Source organism: Lissotriton vulgaris, chromosome 11 (assembly GCF_964263255.1).
Source record: "Lissotriton vulgaris chromosome 11, aLisVul1.2, whole genome shotgun sequence".
Lineage (NCBI taxonomy): Eukaryota > Metazoa > Chordata > Amphibia > Caudata > Salamandridae > Lissotriton > Lissotriton vulgaris.
Genome location: NC_141699.1, coordinates 1,068,958,246 through 1,068,973,217, shown reverse-complemented (window position 1 = coordinate 1,068,973,217; position 14,972 = coordinate 1,068,958,246). Strand labels below are relative to the sequence as shown.

Genomic DNA, 14,972 nt, shown 5'->3' with positions numbered 1-14,972 from the left:
ACATAGACAATATTGTGTGCAGAGAAAGAACATAGCATAAGATTTAGAGTTCTGAGAGAACTAACAAGTACGCCAATTTCTGGAGGTAACTTAAATTGCAGTGTACAACACACTGACTGAATTTCCTATACATTACTACCCTTATGGCTGAGGAAAGTGAAAGGATTCATTCACTGCTGTATAAAACATTGCACTTAGCTTTTCTTTTATTTGTGTTCTGGATGTAAATTTGTAACCTACGTGTACGTTTTCTGTACTCTTGTGTGTCAACATATTGCAAATGTTATATTCTTCCACAACGAACATTATATTTATTTTGCAGTCTGTGAATATGTATATATTCCATTACTGTAAATGTAGTATTTGTTTACATGTGGGTTCTGTCTATGTTTTTGGACATGCTTGGTCCTTTACTGGAGTATATGTACTATTGAGAATCATACTGCAGTGTACATTTTGTAACTGTTCTAAACCCTTCACATTAACAGAGTCTTTAATAAAATTTCAATTTTTTTCCGTTATTCCAATTTGTTTTTTATTTTTCCTATACCATTACCCTTTGGACACAGAGAATGGCCTGTGATTAAGGTTGCTCCCAAACCTGCATGAATCCTGCTCTCACAGCACACAGACTTCAGCACTGTACAGCAGAGACTGGAAGTTAGGCCTTATTTGCCTCCAGGCCCCGCCCACAACTATACACACATACAACAGGTTGGATGCAAGGCCTGGCCTGCGACCAGGTCCTGTGCCAACCCTTCCATGCATCCTACCAGCTAGGACCCAGGTCTGACCTGCAACAAAGCTCTGCACCCATCCACCCATCCGTCCTTCCTCTGGGACTGTGCACATTTTCCTTATTTTGGGCTACCTATATTAAAATGCATAATAATTTCTGGAATTTCGGAGGTGGCACAAGCAAATTGTCTTATTAATAGGGCTTATTTATTTAAACAAAACTAACATTCCGCAACAGTGTTTGTTCTTTCACAGAGCCCTTCAGTTGCAGATCCCAATACATTTCTAAAATGAATCCAAAATTCACTAACCCAGCTTGTATGTTTTACAGAACACAGAGAATATCATTGCACCAAATTACAGCCAAAAACTCTTACAAATCCCACAGGGTGTGCTGCCTTCTCTTTTGCTATCAGGCTTGAAAAATGGAGATCCTGAATACTGCATCTTACTTCTCACCTACCCATGGGCACTATTTGTCTTGCTAGGGCAGTCCTTGCCTCCCAAAATGTAAGGAATTAAATTATTGCTATACCATGATAAAACATTAGGTTTAGCTTTGTTAATAGATATTAACACTGGGCCATTTGCTGGACCATTCAGAAGATAGAACGTCAGCATGAAATCATGGCCCAGATGGTGCCTTCAGCAGGAGCTTCAGCAGCATCTGTTTAAAGCCAAATCACTCCCCATACATTCATTGAACTCAACAGCACACAGAGTGCCAGTGTACCTGCTGCAGATTCTAGGTCAACCACAGGCAATGGATGCTTCATTCAGAGACTGGTCAGAAGGCACCGAGTACCAGGCTTGGAGACTGAGTCAGCTGCTCAAGCATCTGTCCTGCTGCTGAGCTCACCCACCCAGACTCCTTTCTAGAGGTCAATGTTATTGTCCTTGAAGTCTGAGAAGGTGATGGTTTTGGTCAAACCTTCTTCTCAGACACTGATTCTATTGCCCAGCCTCAATCTCTGATGTAAGAGGTGTTCTTCCAAATGTGGTCCTATATGTTGAATCTAGCCTCCCACATTTAGGACCATGAGTGATTGTTATGTCTTGCTCTCGGAAACTCCGTAAGCTCTGCTTACTGCTATGTTATTAATTTCTAACCTTGGTCATCGAAAGCATGCGTTAGTTCATGTCCCATCACGACCCCGATGCCGCCAAAGTTGAGAGCTCTGCAAGGAAAAGAGATGTAGAAGTAAGAAGCATATGTCATCACACACATGAAGGCATTCTGATTGTACTGTCATGAACTGCTTAAATTATAATAATATAAATCGCCCGCTACTTCTCTGTTTTATCCTTCATGCTCCTACCTTCGAAGCTTTTTAAAAACTTTCAGATGTTTCCATTCCCTGCTCCAGACACTGATGCAGGAAACATTTCTAAAAAGTAGCCTCTTCAGCTATGGTTGCAGGGAGGCTCATGTTACCAAGAAAAAAACAGATAGATCTTGTATAGCACTATTAACAGCCACTATGTTCTAGCTTCTTCCCCACTCAGAACACCATTACACAGGTACATATGTTTCAGAAAAACATTTATTATTGATCGAAATATCAAGAACAGAGAAATTCTTTCCAAACAAAAATCTACCCCATGTTATGTTTTAATTCCTAGTGTATCATCCCTGCTCTGTGCCATGGTCTACCCACTTTCCTCCTCCAACTACTGGTCTATTCTTCCTCCTCCCTTCAATGGTGTACCCATCCACAAGTTCATTAGCTTTTCCATCCCTTCTAAGGTTCCAACCCCTGCTGCATACTTCTTGCATCTATCCTGGTGTATCCTTCCTACTCCAGCCAGATGTGTTGTCCCTGCTCCAATCCCTGGTGCATCTTTGTGTATCTTTGCTTCTCAGTCCCATGGACTCTCTTACCTTGGACACCAACCAAAGCTTCAAGCTATCCTTACATTTGTAATCTCCAAGTTTGACTATGCCAACAGCATGTGCATTTATGGCCCCAGTTTGATCATATGGAAAATACAACTAATCCAACACGCTGCCAAAAGATTCCTTCTCTGCCTCCAACCAAGAGAATGCAAGACTCCAGCAATGTGCAAGGCGCTCTCCGTTGTCCAGAGAACCTCCCATGAAAAATAGGCCACTATACCTAACAATAAAATACAAGCAAAATAAACAGAATAGGACACTGCTGCAATCTTGCATCACAGATGATCATACCGCCTTACTATAAGAAATCCATTTGAGGCTTCACTTTTCCAGAACAAACCACACATCTCAGATACTTACTACCAGCTACGATTCAAAGAATGCTGGAGCATTTGTACTTCAGAAGAGAGGTAAAACCATGTTAACTTCCAAAATAACTACATCATCCCACAACCATGGGACAGGCCTTGAAATAATAATTGCTCCTTCAAGTAGAATCTACAGGCTAGAGTGCACACCCACCGACCACACATGCAACCTCGGCATCATCCTAGACTCCTCGCTCTCTATGACCTGCCAAATCAATGCCCTCTCGCCCTCCTGCTTCCAAACGCTCTGCTCGCTCTGAAAGATCTTCAAATGGATCCCCACTGAGTCCAGGAGAACAGTCACCCAGGCACTCGTCTGCAGGAAGCTCCACTACGGCAAAACACTTGAGAGTGAGAAGACGTAAAGGACAGTTATGAAGGGGCCCAGAGGGAGCGCACATCAGATATGTCAAGACAAGTTTAAGTCCCATTGAGGCATTATAAACGGCACAGGAGGAAACGTGTGCGTAATGCCTTTCAGAAAAGGTTAACATCCATGGACTTAAAAAGAGAAGGTTGATCAGGGAGCCTTAGGCAGAGATGGCAGAAAGATAACCTTTGACAATGCCCAGAGCAGAGCCCTGCTGGGCCAAGGAAAGGAGGAACAGAAAGACCTCGGAAAGAGGGGCAGAAAGGGGATCCACAGCTTTAGCTGCGCACCATGTCATAAACTTGTTCCACCTGCAGGCGTATACGGTTTTAGTGGAGGGACACCTGGCTGCCAGAATGACATCACAGACTTCAGGGGGAGATGGAAAGCCGTCAACTGTTGCCGCTCAATCTCCGTGCATGGAGGTGGAGGCTGAGTAGCTCGGGATACCAGTATCTTCGTGCCCAGTGCGGAGCCACAAGAATGACTTGAGCCCGGTCACGCCGAATCTTCTTCAGCACTCTGGGCAGAAGTGGTATAGGCGGAAAGGCGTACAACAGATCGCAACTCCACTCGCGCCGAAAAGCGTCGCTGATCGAGTGCGGCCTTGGAAATTCCAACGCGCAGAACTGATGACATTGCACGTTCTCTTCGGTGGCGAATAGATCTAACCAAGGCTCTCCCCACTGCAGAAAGAGACCTTGTGCCAAGTTCGAGTTCAGACGCCATTCGTGATCCATCATGCACCGGCGGCTGAGTTCGTTTGCACTGGCGTTCAAAGAACCTGCCAGGTGTTGAACCACCAAGGTAAAAGCCTTGATTTTCCAGCCATGTCCAGAGGCGTTGAGCCTCTTGACATAGGGTCCAGGACTCCACCCCGGCCTGTTTGTTGCAATACCACATGGCGGTGGTGTTGTCAGTGAATACCTGCACTACACTTCCCCGGACAGAGGGAAGGAATGCCTTCAGTGCAAGTCGGATCGCCCGAAGCTCCAAAAGATTGATGTGGAGCCGGGACTCCGCCGGAGACCAGAGGCCTCTGATCTCCGCCTCTCCCAAGTGGCCTCCCCATCCCAGGTGAGACGCATCCGTCACCAATGTGTGCTCACTCCGGTTGGGGAAGGGAGGGGATCTGCCATTGACCCAATCGCGATTTGTGAGCCACCACTGCAAGTGCTGTGCAGTGCCCTCTGAGATCTGGACGTGATCCGACAGGTTGCCCTGATGCTGTGCCCACTGGAACTTCAAGTCCCACTGCAGAGCCCACATATGCCATCTAGCTTGTTGTACCAGCAGGATGTAGGAGGCCATCAGGCCCAGGAGCCGGTGGGTCAACCTGACCAAAACCCTGGATAGAGGCTGAAAGATCAGAATCATAGCCTGAATATCCCGGACTCCCTGCTCGGGAGGATAAATCCAAAACTGCGTCGAATCCAGAACCGCTCCGATGAAAAGGAGCATCTGAGAGGGACTCCGGTGCGACTTTCGTCACGTTGATGGAGAACCCCAGCAAATGCAGGAGGCCGGCCGTAGTTTGAAGGTGGTTGACGATTGACTGGGGTGAGCCCGCCTCCAACAACCAGTCGGCGAGGTAAGGGAAGACTGACAAATCCCCAACTTGCGCAGATGAGCTGCGACCACCACCATCACTTTCGTGAACACCCGCAGGGCACTGGTAAGGCCGAAGGGGGGCACGGCAAACTGAAAATACTCCTGGCCTACCGTGAACCGCAGGTAACGCCGGTGGCCCAGCAGGACGAGAATGTCAAAAATATGTGTCCTGCAAGTCCAACACTACCATCTAGTCTCCAGGGTCGAGGTCAGTCAAGACCTGAGCCAGAGTCAACATCTTGAACTTCTCCTTCCAGAGGAAGCGATTGACGTCCCTGATGTCCAAGATGGGGCGCAAGCCCCCTTTGTCCTTCTTGGGGACCAGAAAGTAGTGAGAATAACAACCATGACCTACTTCCGGCGCAGGAACACGCTCAATGGCCCCCTTGGCCAAGAGGGCAGTGACTTCCTGTTAGTGAAGCACAAAGTGATCCTTTCGACATGCGGTGGAACTGAGGTGGCATGGCCGTGGGGGTAGACTCGAAGGGTAGGGATTAGCTCCTCCGGATGAGTGGCAACAGCCACTTGTCAGAAGTGACAGAACGCCAATGGGGAAGGTGATGGCGAATCCTGCCACCCACTGGCGTGGGATGCGACCCGAAGCTAAGACTAGGAAGGCTTCAAGGTAGACGTCGCGGGCGGAGGTGGACTGAACCTCACGCCGGCCCTCGGAGCCACCACAGCAACCTCCTCGCCCATGAACCCGCTGAGTCTGGTTCTGCGCTGGCTTTTGGCTCAACGAACGGCCAGGGGTGCCTCTGCCATGGCCATGAAAGGAATAAAATGTGGACGTGGCCGGGCGCGTGGTGGAAAGGTCCAAGAAATTGGCCATAGCTCGAGAGTCCTTAAAACGCTGCAGTGCCGTGTCAGCCTTATCACCAAACAGGCGGGTGCCGTCAAAAGGCATGTACATGAGCGAGCTCTGAACATCCAGGGAGAACACAGTGGACCGCAGCCAGGCTTGGCACCGAAGCGCCACGGTCGTGAAAATTGCCCTACCAAGGGAGTCCGCTGTGTCCAAGCCAAAACGAATGGCGAACCTAGCCGCATCCTTGCCCTCAGCCACAGCTTGAGACAGCACAGTGTGGACCTCTTCCGGGCACCGGGGTAAAACCTCAGCCACGGAATCCCACACCGCATGGGAATAGCGGCCCAGAAGGTATGCAGTGTTTACTGATGGCAGTCCTAAGCAGGCTGAAGAGAATAACTGCTTGCCAAACTGTTCCAATCTCTTAGAGTACTTATCCGGCGGAGCCGTGGGAAAGGCACTCTGGGACGTAGAAGCTTGAATGACCACACTTTCGGGTGTAGGATGGGTGGTCACAAAGGCAGGGTCACCCGGCGCCGGGCGATGATGCCTGGCGACATTCTTATCCACAGGGGCCCCGTGGCGGGCCGTGACCAAGTGCCCAACAAGACTTCGGTGAGGGCATCATTAAAGGGCAGCAGCGGCTCGGAGGAAGTGGACGCCAGCTGGAGCACCTCAGTCAGGAGATTTGTCTTCAGGGTCACCGTGGGACGATTGAGATTAAGGACCTCAGCAGTCCGACAGAGCACCACCGTATACGAGGCGCCTTCCCCTATAGTGGGCGGGGGGGAGGCAAGCCCCGGATCGGAAGAGACGTCGAGGCCACCGGCCTCCTCCAAGTCATCCACCCAGTCCTGCTCGGAATCACACTGACAAGCAAGTGGCTCCTCAAACCCTTCTCAGTCCTCCTCCTCCGCTAGCCCCGAAGGCACAGACCTCGGCGGCCGGGCAGGGACCGGTGAAGGAATAAACGGTGCCGGAACGGCGCCGGGAACTGCGCCAGCCGGGGCCGAGCCGGCGCCAATTCCCAATTCGGATCCCAGGCGGGGACAAGCCCTCCGGGAACCGGGGCAGAGGCGGAACCAGCGGGATCAACTGCGGCACCGTGGGCATAGCGAAGGGCGGTGCCAGGGCCAGAGCAGGCAGCATGGGACCTCGCAGAGCCGAGGGCCGCGCAGAGGCCGGAGCCGGCAGCATGGGTCTCTTGGCACCGAGGCCGGAGCCAGGGGCGCAGGATCCTGCGGCACCAGAACCGGAGCCGCTGGCGACGCCGGAGCTGGATCCACTGAAGGAGTCGACGGACCAGCAGGACCTGGACACGGGACCGCTGGGCCCCAAGGCGCACCAGCGGTAGACCGAGGCCTTAACAGGTGGTCCATAGCAGCAAGAAATTCTTGCATTTGTGAGGGAGTCGCAGACGAACCAGGGTAAGGCGGGTAGGCCGGGGACCGACGGGGGGACGTCGGAGAGCGAAAATGCTTCTTTAACTTTTTTTTGAGCCGTCTCTTACTTGAATCCGAAGGGGAAGAGGAGTGGTGGTGACGATTTCGTGAGCGGTCACGGGACCGACCCCTGGATCTGGAACGGCGCGGGGACGAGTGCCAAACTTCTAACAACTTCCGGCGCCGCTCCTGCAGGGCCTTCGGGGCCATAGCCCTACAGTCCAGACAAGACCAGGCATCATGGTCACACTCCAGGCAGTAGAGACAGACGACATGATGGTCCGCCACCAACATATTTTGACGGCAGGTCCCACAAGACTTAAAACCAGGCATTCCTAGTAGCACCAGAGAAACCAGCACAAGACAAAAGTCCCAAAAAGATAGTCAAAAAATGACTAGGGTACGTGCCTTAACTGGATCAGCGCTTATTGGCGCAGAATAAGAAAGAACTGACGCCAGCGCACATGGGTGGTGCCTAAGTAGTCTCCGTGACATCATCTCAGCGCATACGACGCTGCGACGGACGCGGAGCGCAGGACGCCACCTACTGACAAGCAGGTGTACTGCTAAGCAAAAGTTTCCGGATCCAGTCTGATGCCTGGGGATATTCTAAGGTAAGGAATTTATCACTAACGTGTCTCTTTCAGATCAGGTGTGTAATAAGGAAGAGTTGTGCCATTTACCACTGGCCAATGGAGGACTCTAATTTATTCAACCACTGTAGACACCAACTATCTACACACTATGACAATTGTACATGGAATGATAGTAACAAATAAACCACATCAGATCTCTACACCAACCTATGCCTGCCCAGGACCATACATTTGAAACTAAACATCTCAGAATGGACAACCCAGCTTAGTAACTTACTAGTTGGACTGATCATAAGAAATATCATAAAAGGACCAGCAGAGATGTTCAAATCTTTCAGCTTATGGAAACGCATAAACTGCGCGGCCTATCTCTCACACTTCATGCATCCCATAACAGGATGACCGCATCTCCATGGTCATCATGCACAACATAGAAAGACTTCCCACACAAGATCAAATCAAAATCAACACCCTTCCAACTACACACCCTACATAGTGGGGCATGCTATCCCTGTACACAAGAGATTCAGACCCCCACAGAAGGGTAGTAGGAGTGTTATAAATGTGAGAATCCAATCCAGTGCAATGCAATGTAATACATTACAACTAGGCTTTACCACAAAGGATTAGAGAAAAAGGGAAGAGAGTAGCTACCGGCTGATTATGGGGTCAATTGATTTAGCAAATATTTTATGGGTGTTAGATGGAATTATTGACCTGATGGGCAATGGCAAGTGAAAGGAGGAACCATAATTTGGTAAATAACCTTGGGGGAAGGGTATATGTGAGTGGCACAAGTTTATGTGGAGGCGGGGATGTTTTAAAGATTGTAACAAAGGACAAGAGCACAGTTAGTGCTCGAAGAGAGTAGGTATTGAGTTGTAATGAGGCCTGGGTAAAAGTTTAATTCTACTCGCGCTACTTTTGAAATTCACAACTTTCCCATTATGCAAAATTGGCAAAACCTCATGAATATGGCAAAACTTTGTTTTACATAATTTGTTGTTCATCTGAGACTAGTTTAAGCAGAATATGTCTTGCAGAAGCTAGTATGGCCTTGCATGAAAACTTGTAGGGAGATTCAGGTAAACCATATTTCACACCATTCATGAAATTTGAGAAAAATAATCATGATTTCTCACTTTTTGTAACCTTTCTATTTTATGACTTGTGTGAAGTATCTGTCAGACATGCAAGAGATGGAATCTTATGGTGTAGGTAACATTGTGTAAATATATCCACCTCTTAACCAAGAGCCCACAATCACAAAAATCTTATCAAGAAAATCATAACTGCAAATGTGTATGCAGGGGTAGACTGGACAAGGTGTGACCTGTACAGGAAAATGTCAAGTGTGGTGAGAGAGAAGTTTACAGTGTTTTCCCCAAATAAAAGGAGCTGTGGTGACAAATTTTATAATAAACATTTTTGGTAATGTTTTTTAGTAAATGGGTTCTTGTCCTGCAGATGCTTTCCAGCTCCCAGTTTTTATCTTCTATTGAAGAAGATATTAGTCATACTAGATCTCTTGTCTTCCACCAGACAAGTCACTGCTAAGGTGGGATGTTTGATTGATAATGTAGGTGCACCCTTCACATGTACTTTCTAGCACTTTGTACGTTACAACAAGAATTTTTTTTTTAAGGAATTCAATTCGAGGCAGGGCATGTGGCGATATATCTAAAATGGCATTGCGCTCTGAAATACTTGCAAGGGTAGTAGTTCAGAGCACATGCTTAAACCTAAATGGCTCTCCTTTGGATCTGTGGAGAGCTGGAGCTGACAAAATATGTTATATCTTATCAGATGCAACCCTTGCTAGTTGGGAAAAGGGACAAAGTTGCAATCTGCAAAGAACATTCCACAACAATGAGGGAAATTAGTTGAAAAGGATGGACCCTTATAAGCTCTATGAAAAACTAGGGGATTATTCCGATCGTGGCAGATGGGATACTCTGTCACAAGTGTGACGGATATCCCGTCTGCCAAATTACAAGTTCCATGGGATATAATGGAATTGTGATTTGGCGGACGCGTTATCCGTCATGTTTGTGAGGGAGTAACACTGTCCGCCAAGATCGTAATCAGACTCTAAGTCTGAAAGTAAAGGACATCCAAAGCACTTTATGAAAATATAGGCAGGGATGTAATGATCTGATGTAGGTACGTGTAAAAGTTGGGAATGGGACCGGAGAAGAAGAATTGATTGAGAACATGGGGACTATAGAGACATCTGGAATGTACAAATGCTGGATGAGGTTTGGAGAAACGTGTTCGTTTTGCCACTGTTTTGCCTTTATTATAAACTTCATGTTTCCTGTTGCTGAACTATATATAACTGTTGTACAATGAATACAGACTTTCTTATTAAATGACATTGGGCTGTCTGGGATCTAGGGCACAACATTCAGGACATGTAGGGCAATATGGTTACCTTTTGCCTTTCAACAAATAATGGTTATGACAATCAGAACATATTTAGTTTTCAAGTGAGTGAGTGACAAGGCACCCAGAGTCAGTCCTGTGTTGTGGGAGAGCATGCCCAGTGCCCACTGGTGGAGTGTTTGGCCAACATTGACAATAGGTAGCGCTCTAGTGTGCACATGTCAATCTTTGTAAGATATGGGGGAAGGACTAGCTGGGCCTCCGACAATTTGCCAGGTGGAGCTGCTTTCTGAAAGAAAAGGGCAAGAACTAAAGAGCTAAAAGGGTGGACCTCTGAACCCACACGTTTTTGTTGCACGTCTCCTAAGCACCCTGTGGTCATCTCTCCTTCACCCAAACCTTAGGCCATCACCTTCTCGAGAAGCTTGATCTACTAAGGAGGGAAAGTGAGCATGTCTTCTAATGGTACAAAGATATGAAGGTCCAAGCGAACAAGCAACAAACTTGGACTGCCAAGGAGGCTACTTTACAGCAGCTAGGATACATTTTCACTCCCACCCAAAACAATCGCTCATCATCATGAAGCAAAGGTACCAGACTCACTTGGGGTGCTTAGGGGCGTAGAACGGGGCCTGTAGGATCCCAGCTGGAAAGACAATCTCGTTCTTGGTTGGGAGGTAGTAAGCGTTGACAGTTTGAGGAGTCATGCTCCACCTAAAAGAACAAGTGAAGTGGCATGAGTAGGCACCAACACATCATAGGTGGACACCATCCAGGTAAGATAGGTCGCAGACACCAGACTAAGTCAAACTTACACTGATAAGAAAGGAACCCAGCCACCCGACACAGGAATAGAAGGACATACAAAGGCTCACACAGGCTAGAAACAAACCAGGCAAGTCTGCTGAGGTGAAGTAAAGACACAAGCATAGAAGGAAACTAAAATTATAGTACAGAGAGGGCAAGTACCTGGATGAACCACAGATTATGGGAAAAAACAGATATTAATGATGGGTATGTGAGGATTCAGTCAATTTCACACTAACATGAGATGATTAGGACAAATGTGGATGCAGTGAAGAACACAGGTTTAGGAGCATAACCCCAGGAATAAGAGCACAAGTGCCAATATGGTTGTATAAGCTGATAAAGGCTTAGGAGGACACAACCATCAGAGGTGAACTGTCTGGCAACATCCACAGCCCTCAGCAATATGGACTGGTCAAATGTTACTGAGCCCAGCACCTTAATTTGCATCTAGAAGTATTGAAGCTCAACACCAAAGAAACCATTAAAGGAATTTATTCACTTTCATGTGCACTTCTGCGCATAACATCTCAGCACAAACATTATTGCGAATGTCCAAACGTATTACTAGTCTCGATCTCTTTCTGAGGCCAACCTATTCGATCCCCTAGAGCAGGCTGAAATTGTTTGACAAAAAGAATATCTAACTTTGGGATCTTACAGCCTGATTCATCATTCTCCCGTTTTGCGAGCCCCTAATAGCGATTCATAGCGAATCGCTATTAAGGACTCGCAAAACGGGATTCATGTAGGAATTGCATAAAGAAATGCGATTCCTACATAATCCTTATTTGCGATTAGCAAATTGCTAATCGCAAATAAGGAATAACTCGCCATTCATTCCTATGGGCCAAAAGGCCCATAGGAATGAATGGGGAGTATTCCTTATTTGCGATTAGCAATTAGCTAATCGCAAATAAGATAGCAATTTGAAGGGTGCCAGGGGTGTCCAAAGGACACCCTGTAGCACCCCTCAAATGAAATTTTACACAGGTTTTGCACACACTCATGTCCAAAGGACATGTGTGTGTAACATGCAACTCAGAAAAATGCATTTAAAAGCATTTTTCTGAGTTTTCGCAATTTACCACGAGGTCTGACCTCGCGGTAAATTGCGGCCAGAAATTGCGAATTCGCAAAACAAAATTGGATGATGAATTACATTTAAGGAATCTCAAATAGAGATTCCTTAAATGTAATTCCTCGCAAAATTGCAAGCTCGCAATTAGCGATTTTTGCATTTGGGATGAAGAATCCCAAATGCAAAAATCGCACTCGCAAAGGGCCAGATTCTCAGAATCTGGCCCTTTGCGAGCCGATTACGGCTTCATGAACAAGGCTGTAAAACTCTTATCTTAAACTCTTAGATCTCTGACCCATTTCCTTCATTCCTTTCCACAGAAGCTCCTTGCAAAAGGCTGTGATCTACTAACTAAAGCATCAATGAAACATGATTGGTACCTGCTAAGGCAGTCCACACCCCTCACCGGGACAAAGCTGAAGAGAGCTCCCTTTGAACACAACACGTCATGTCCCGCATGATCTGAGTAATACCAAAGATAACGGAGAAGGTCTGGGCAGAGTGATCAAAAGTCTTTACATTCTGGAGACCAGGTACCGCTCTTCAACTTTCATTAGTACAGAGGGTGGTGGGTTAGCATGAAACTTAGTGCCTGATTGTCCACTGGTTACGGAGGACCCTCTTCACCAAAGTGAAGTTCCAGACGACTTATTTCAAGTTCGGCGGAACTTCAGTAAGTAGATGGCAGAGACTACTCCATCTCCACCGCCACATACATTTCTTGTGGACCCACAGATTATGGCCATCTGAGGTTTGTTTATGTGTTTGCCCACTCTATTTAGAGTGGGAGCATACATGACCAGTTTTCAATGTCCATCACTGCCGGGTAAAACCTGGCGGTAACGGTCAATGAAAACAGCAAAATGACCTCAATCTTCCATGACAAGGGGTCAATTTTTACTTTCAAAAAGAAAATCCTTCCTTTGGATTCTCTTTTTGTAAAAAGAAAATAGAGGAAGCTTGAAGGCACCATCTGTCAAACTTTCAATGTATTTACATGAACCGCTGTGATGGCGATGCCTTTAAATGAAAGAGAAATCTGCTGGGCCCTGCGAGCAGCAAAGTCTTAAGTCACTTTCAAACTATTCGGTGATCTAGAACAGCTCCAGTACCTTGAGGCAGGGGGTTCGAGGAACTGAGGATGAACATTAGCAGGGATCAGTCCCATTTTTTGATTTTTTTAAAAAAAATCTGAGTAATACCAGAGTTTTATATTTCTAAAGCAAAGATCACAAAGGGGACTAAATGGTTTAAACTGCATAGTGAGAGCACAATGTGGAGCCTTAAAGTACACTGTCAGCTTACCAATAGTATAGGATCACCGCCAAATATGGTAATGTGGGTGTCTAAGGTAATATATATATATACCTCTCACAAGACTTGCTTGGTCAGAAACAAACGCAGTGACAACAACAGATTCAGAGCTCACCTTTAAAGACAGTAGTGATGGGCAAACAATTAATCCACATCAACTTATACTGGGTACCGGTGTCCTCAGGAATACAACACAAAACATGGTGGACTGGATAGGCAATGAAAAAACACATGGATATCTAGATAAGTCCCAAGGAGAACTCTTCAATCCTTCTCAGAACTTATAGTTTCCGACTCTCGATTGAAGGGAATGGTTAGTGGGGTCAGAACATTATGAACTGGCAGGGCAAAACTGTAAGTAGCCTTATTCAAGCTCTGCACAAAGACTGTAACATCAACATAATATACCTCTGTGATGAGACACATGCGCACACTTATGAGGATCCAGATGCAAGCATGAACATTATTCTACCGATGCACCAATCATGTGAGAATAAAACAGGTAAGCATTTGAGACTGTAGATGCCCACACTAATCTTACATGTGCATAAGTCCACTTCCTTAAAGTGACTTTGAGGGCAACAGCAGCGGACTCTGATCGGCCGGTGCAGGAAGAGAACAATACTTTGTATGTGAAACATGGCAGATGACATCCTGACCAAGATTGAGAACTTCAAAACTGCACCGTTCGACGCCGGCTTTCCAAATATTAACCAGTCAAGGAATTGCTATCAAAATTATCGCGACTACTACCAATGCAATAATACGCTGAGTGGCTAAGGAACAGATATTACCAAGCCTTGTGAATGGTATTTTAAAGCGTACAAATGCTTGTGTCCTGTCTCACGGGTGGAGAAATGGGATGAGGAGAGAGCAGCTTGCACGCTTCCTGGGAACATTTAAGCACAAAATTGCTACAGAGAACGAAGATTTTTAAGCAATGTTTCACAATGCAGAACACTTAGTTTGAATGGTTCTCTTTATTGGTTGTGATAGTCTGTTGGATCAAATGTAAGAATTCATAATGCGAGTAAATGTGCAAATGGACCATTTGAGCCAAGGTGAAGCCCTCAATTACACAAAGCTAACGAACAAAGTCAATAAAAGTGCTGCTCTTTAAAAAAAAGAACACAAGAAGGAATGTGAAGACTGTGACATAAACAACATGATAAAAAAGGCAAGAACAATGCATAAGATGGATGAAGCGGGCTACCCTGTGAAGATGCAGATAGTCATATGAAAATAAAGACATTAAAACACAGGCATGTGTGAACATAGACAAAGAAAACAGGCAAGTGCTAACACAAACATGCCAACAATTGAGAATAAACAAAGGCACAAGTGCATATAGCAAAACCATGAAGTGGGTCTAGAGACACCCACATAAGTCTGTGAGCATGCCAACCCACACAGGATGTAAAAACAGCAAAATAATAGCACAAATTCTAGGGCAAAATCCCTAATTTGACTTCCTCCCAGACAGTTTTTAGTTGTCTCAACATCACCAACTTCCGGCCAGGCATCCTTATCAAGTCAGCTGTTTGAAATATATAGT

At 46.3% G+C, this 14,972-nt stretch overlaps 1 protein-coding gene and 1 pseudogene across 1 annotated transcript in view; one reads left to right on the top strand and one right to left on the bottom strand.

Moving 5' to 3' along the window:
- Window positions 1-14,972, bottom strand: part of ECE2 (endothelin converting enzyme 2) — a 248,765-nt gene that overhangs the window by 25,800 nt on the left and 207,993 nt on the right. The window contains exons 15-16 of the mRNA XM_086944454.1: window positions 10,819-10,929; window positions 1,849-1,916 (exon numbers count right to left, since the gene is read on the bottom strand). Coding sequence (XP_086800580.1) covers window positions 1,849-1,916; window positions 10,819-10,929 — 179 coding nt within the window. The remainder of the gene's footprint in view (window positions 1-1,848; window positions 1,917-10,818; window positions 10,930-14,972) is intronic.
- On the top strand, window positions 14,057-14,320 carry LOC147684098 (cytochrome c oxidase subunit 6B1 pseudogene; annotated as a pseudogene).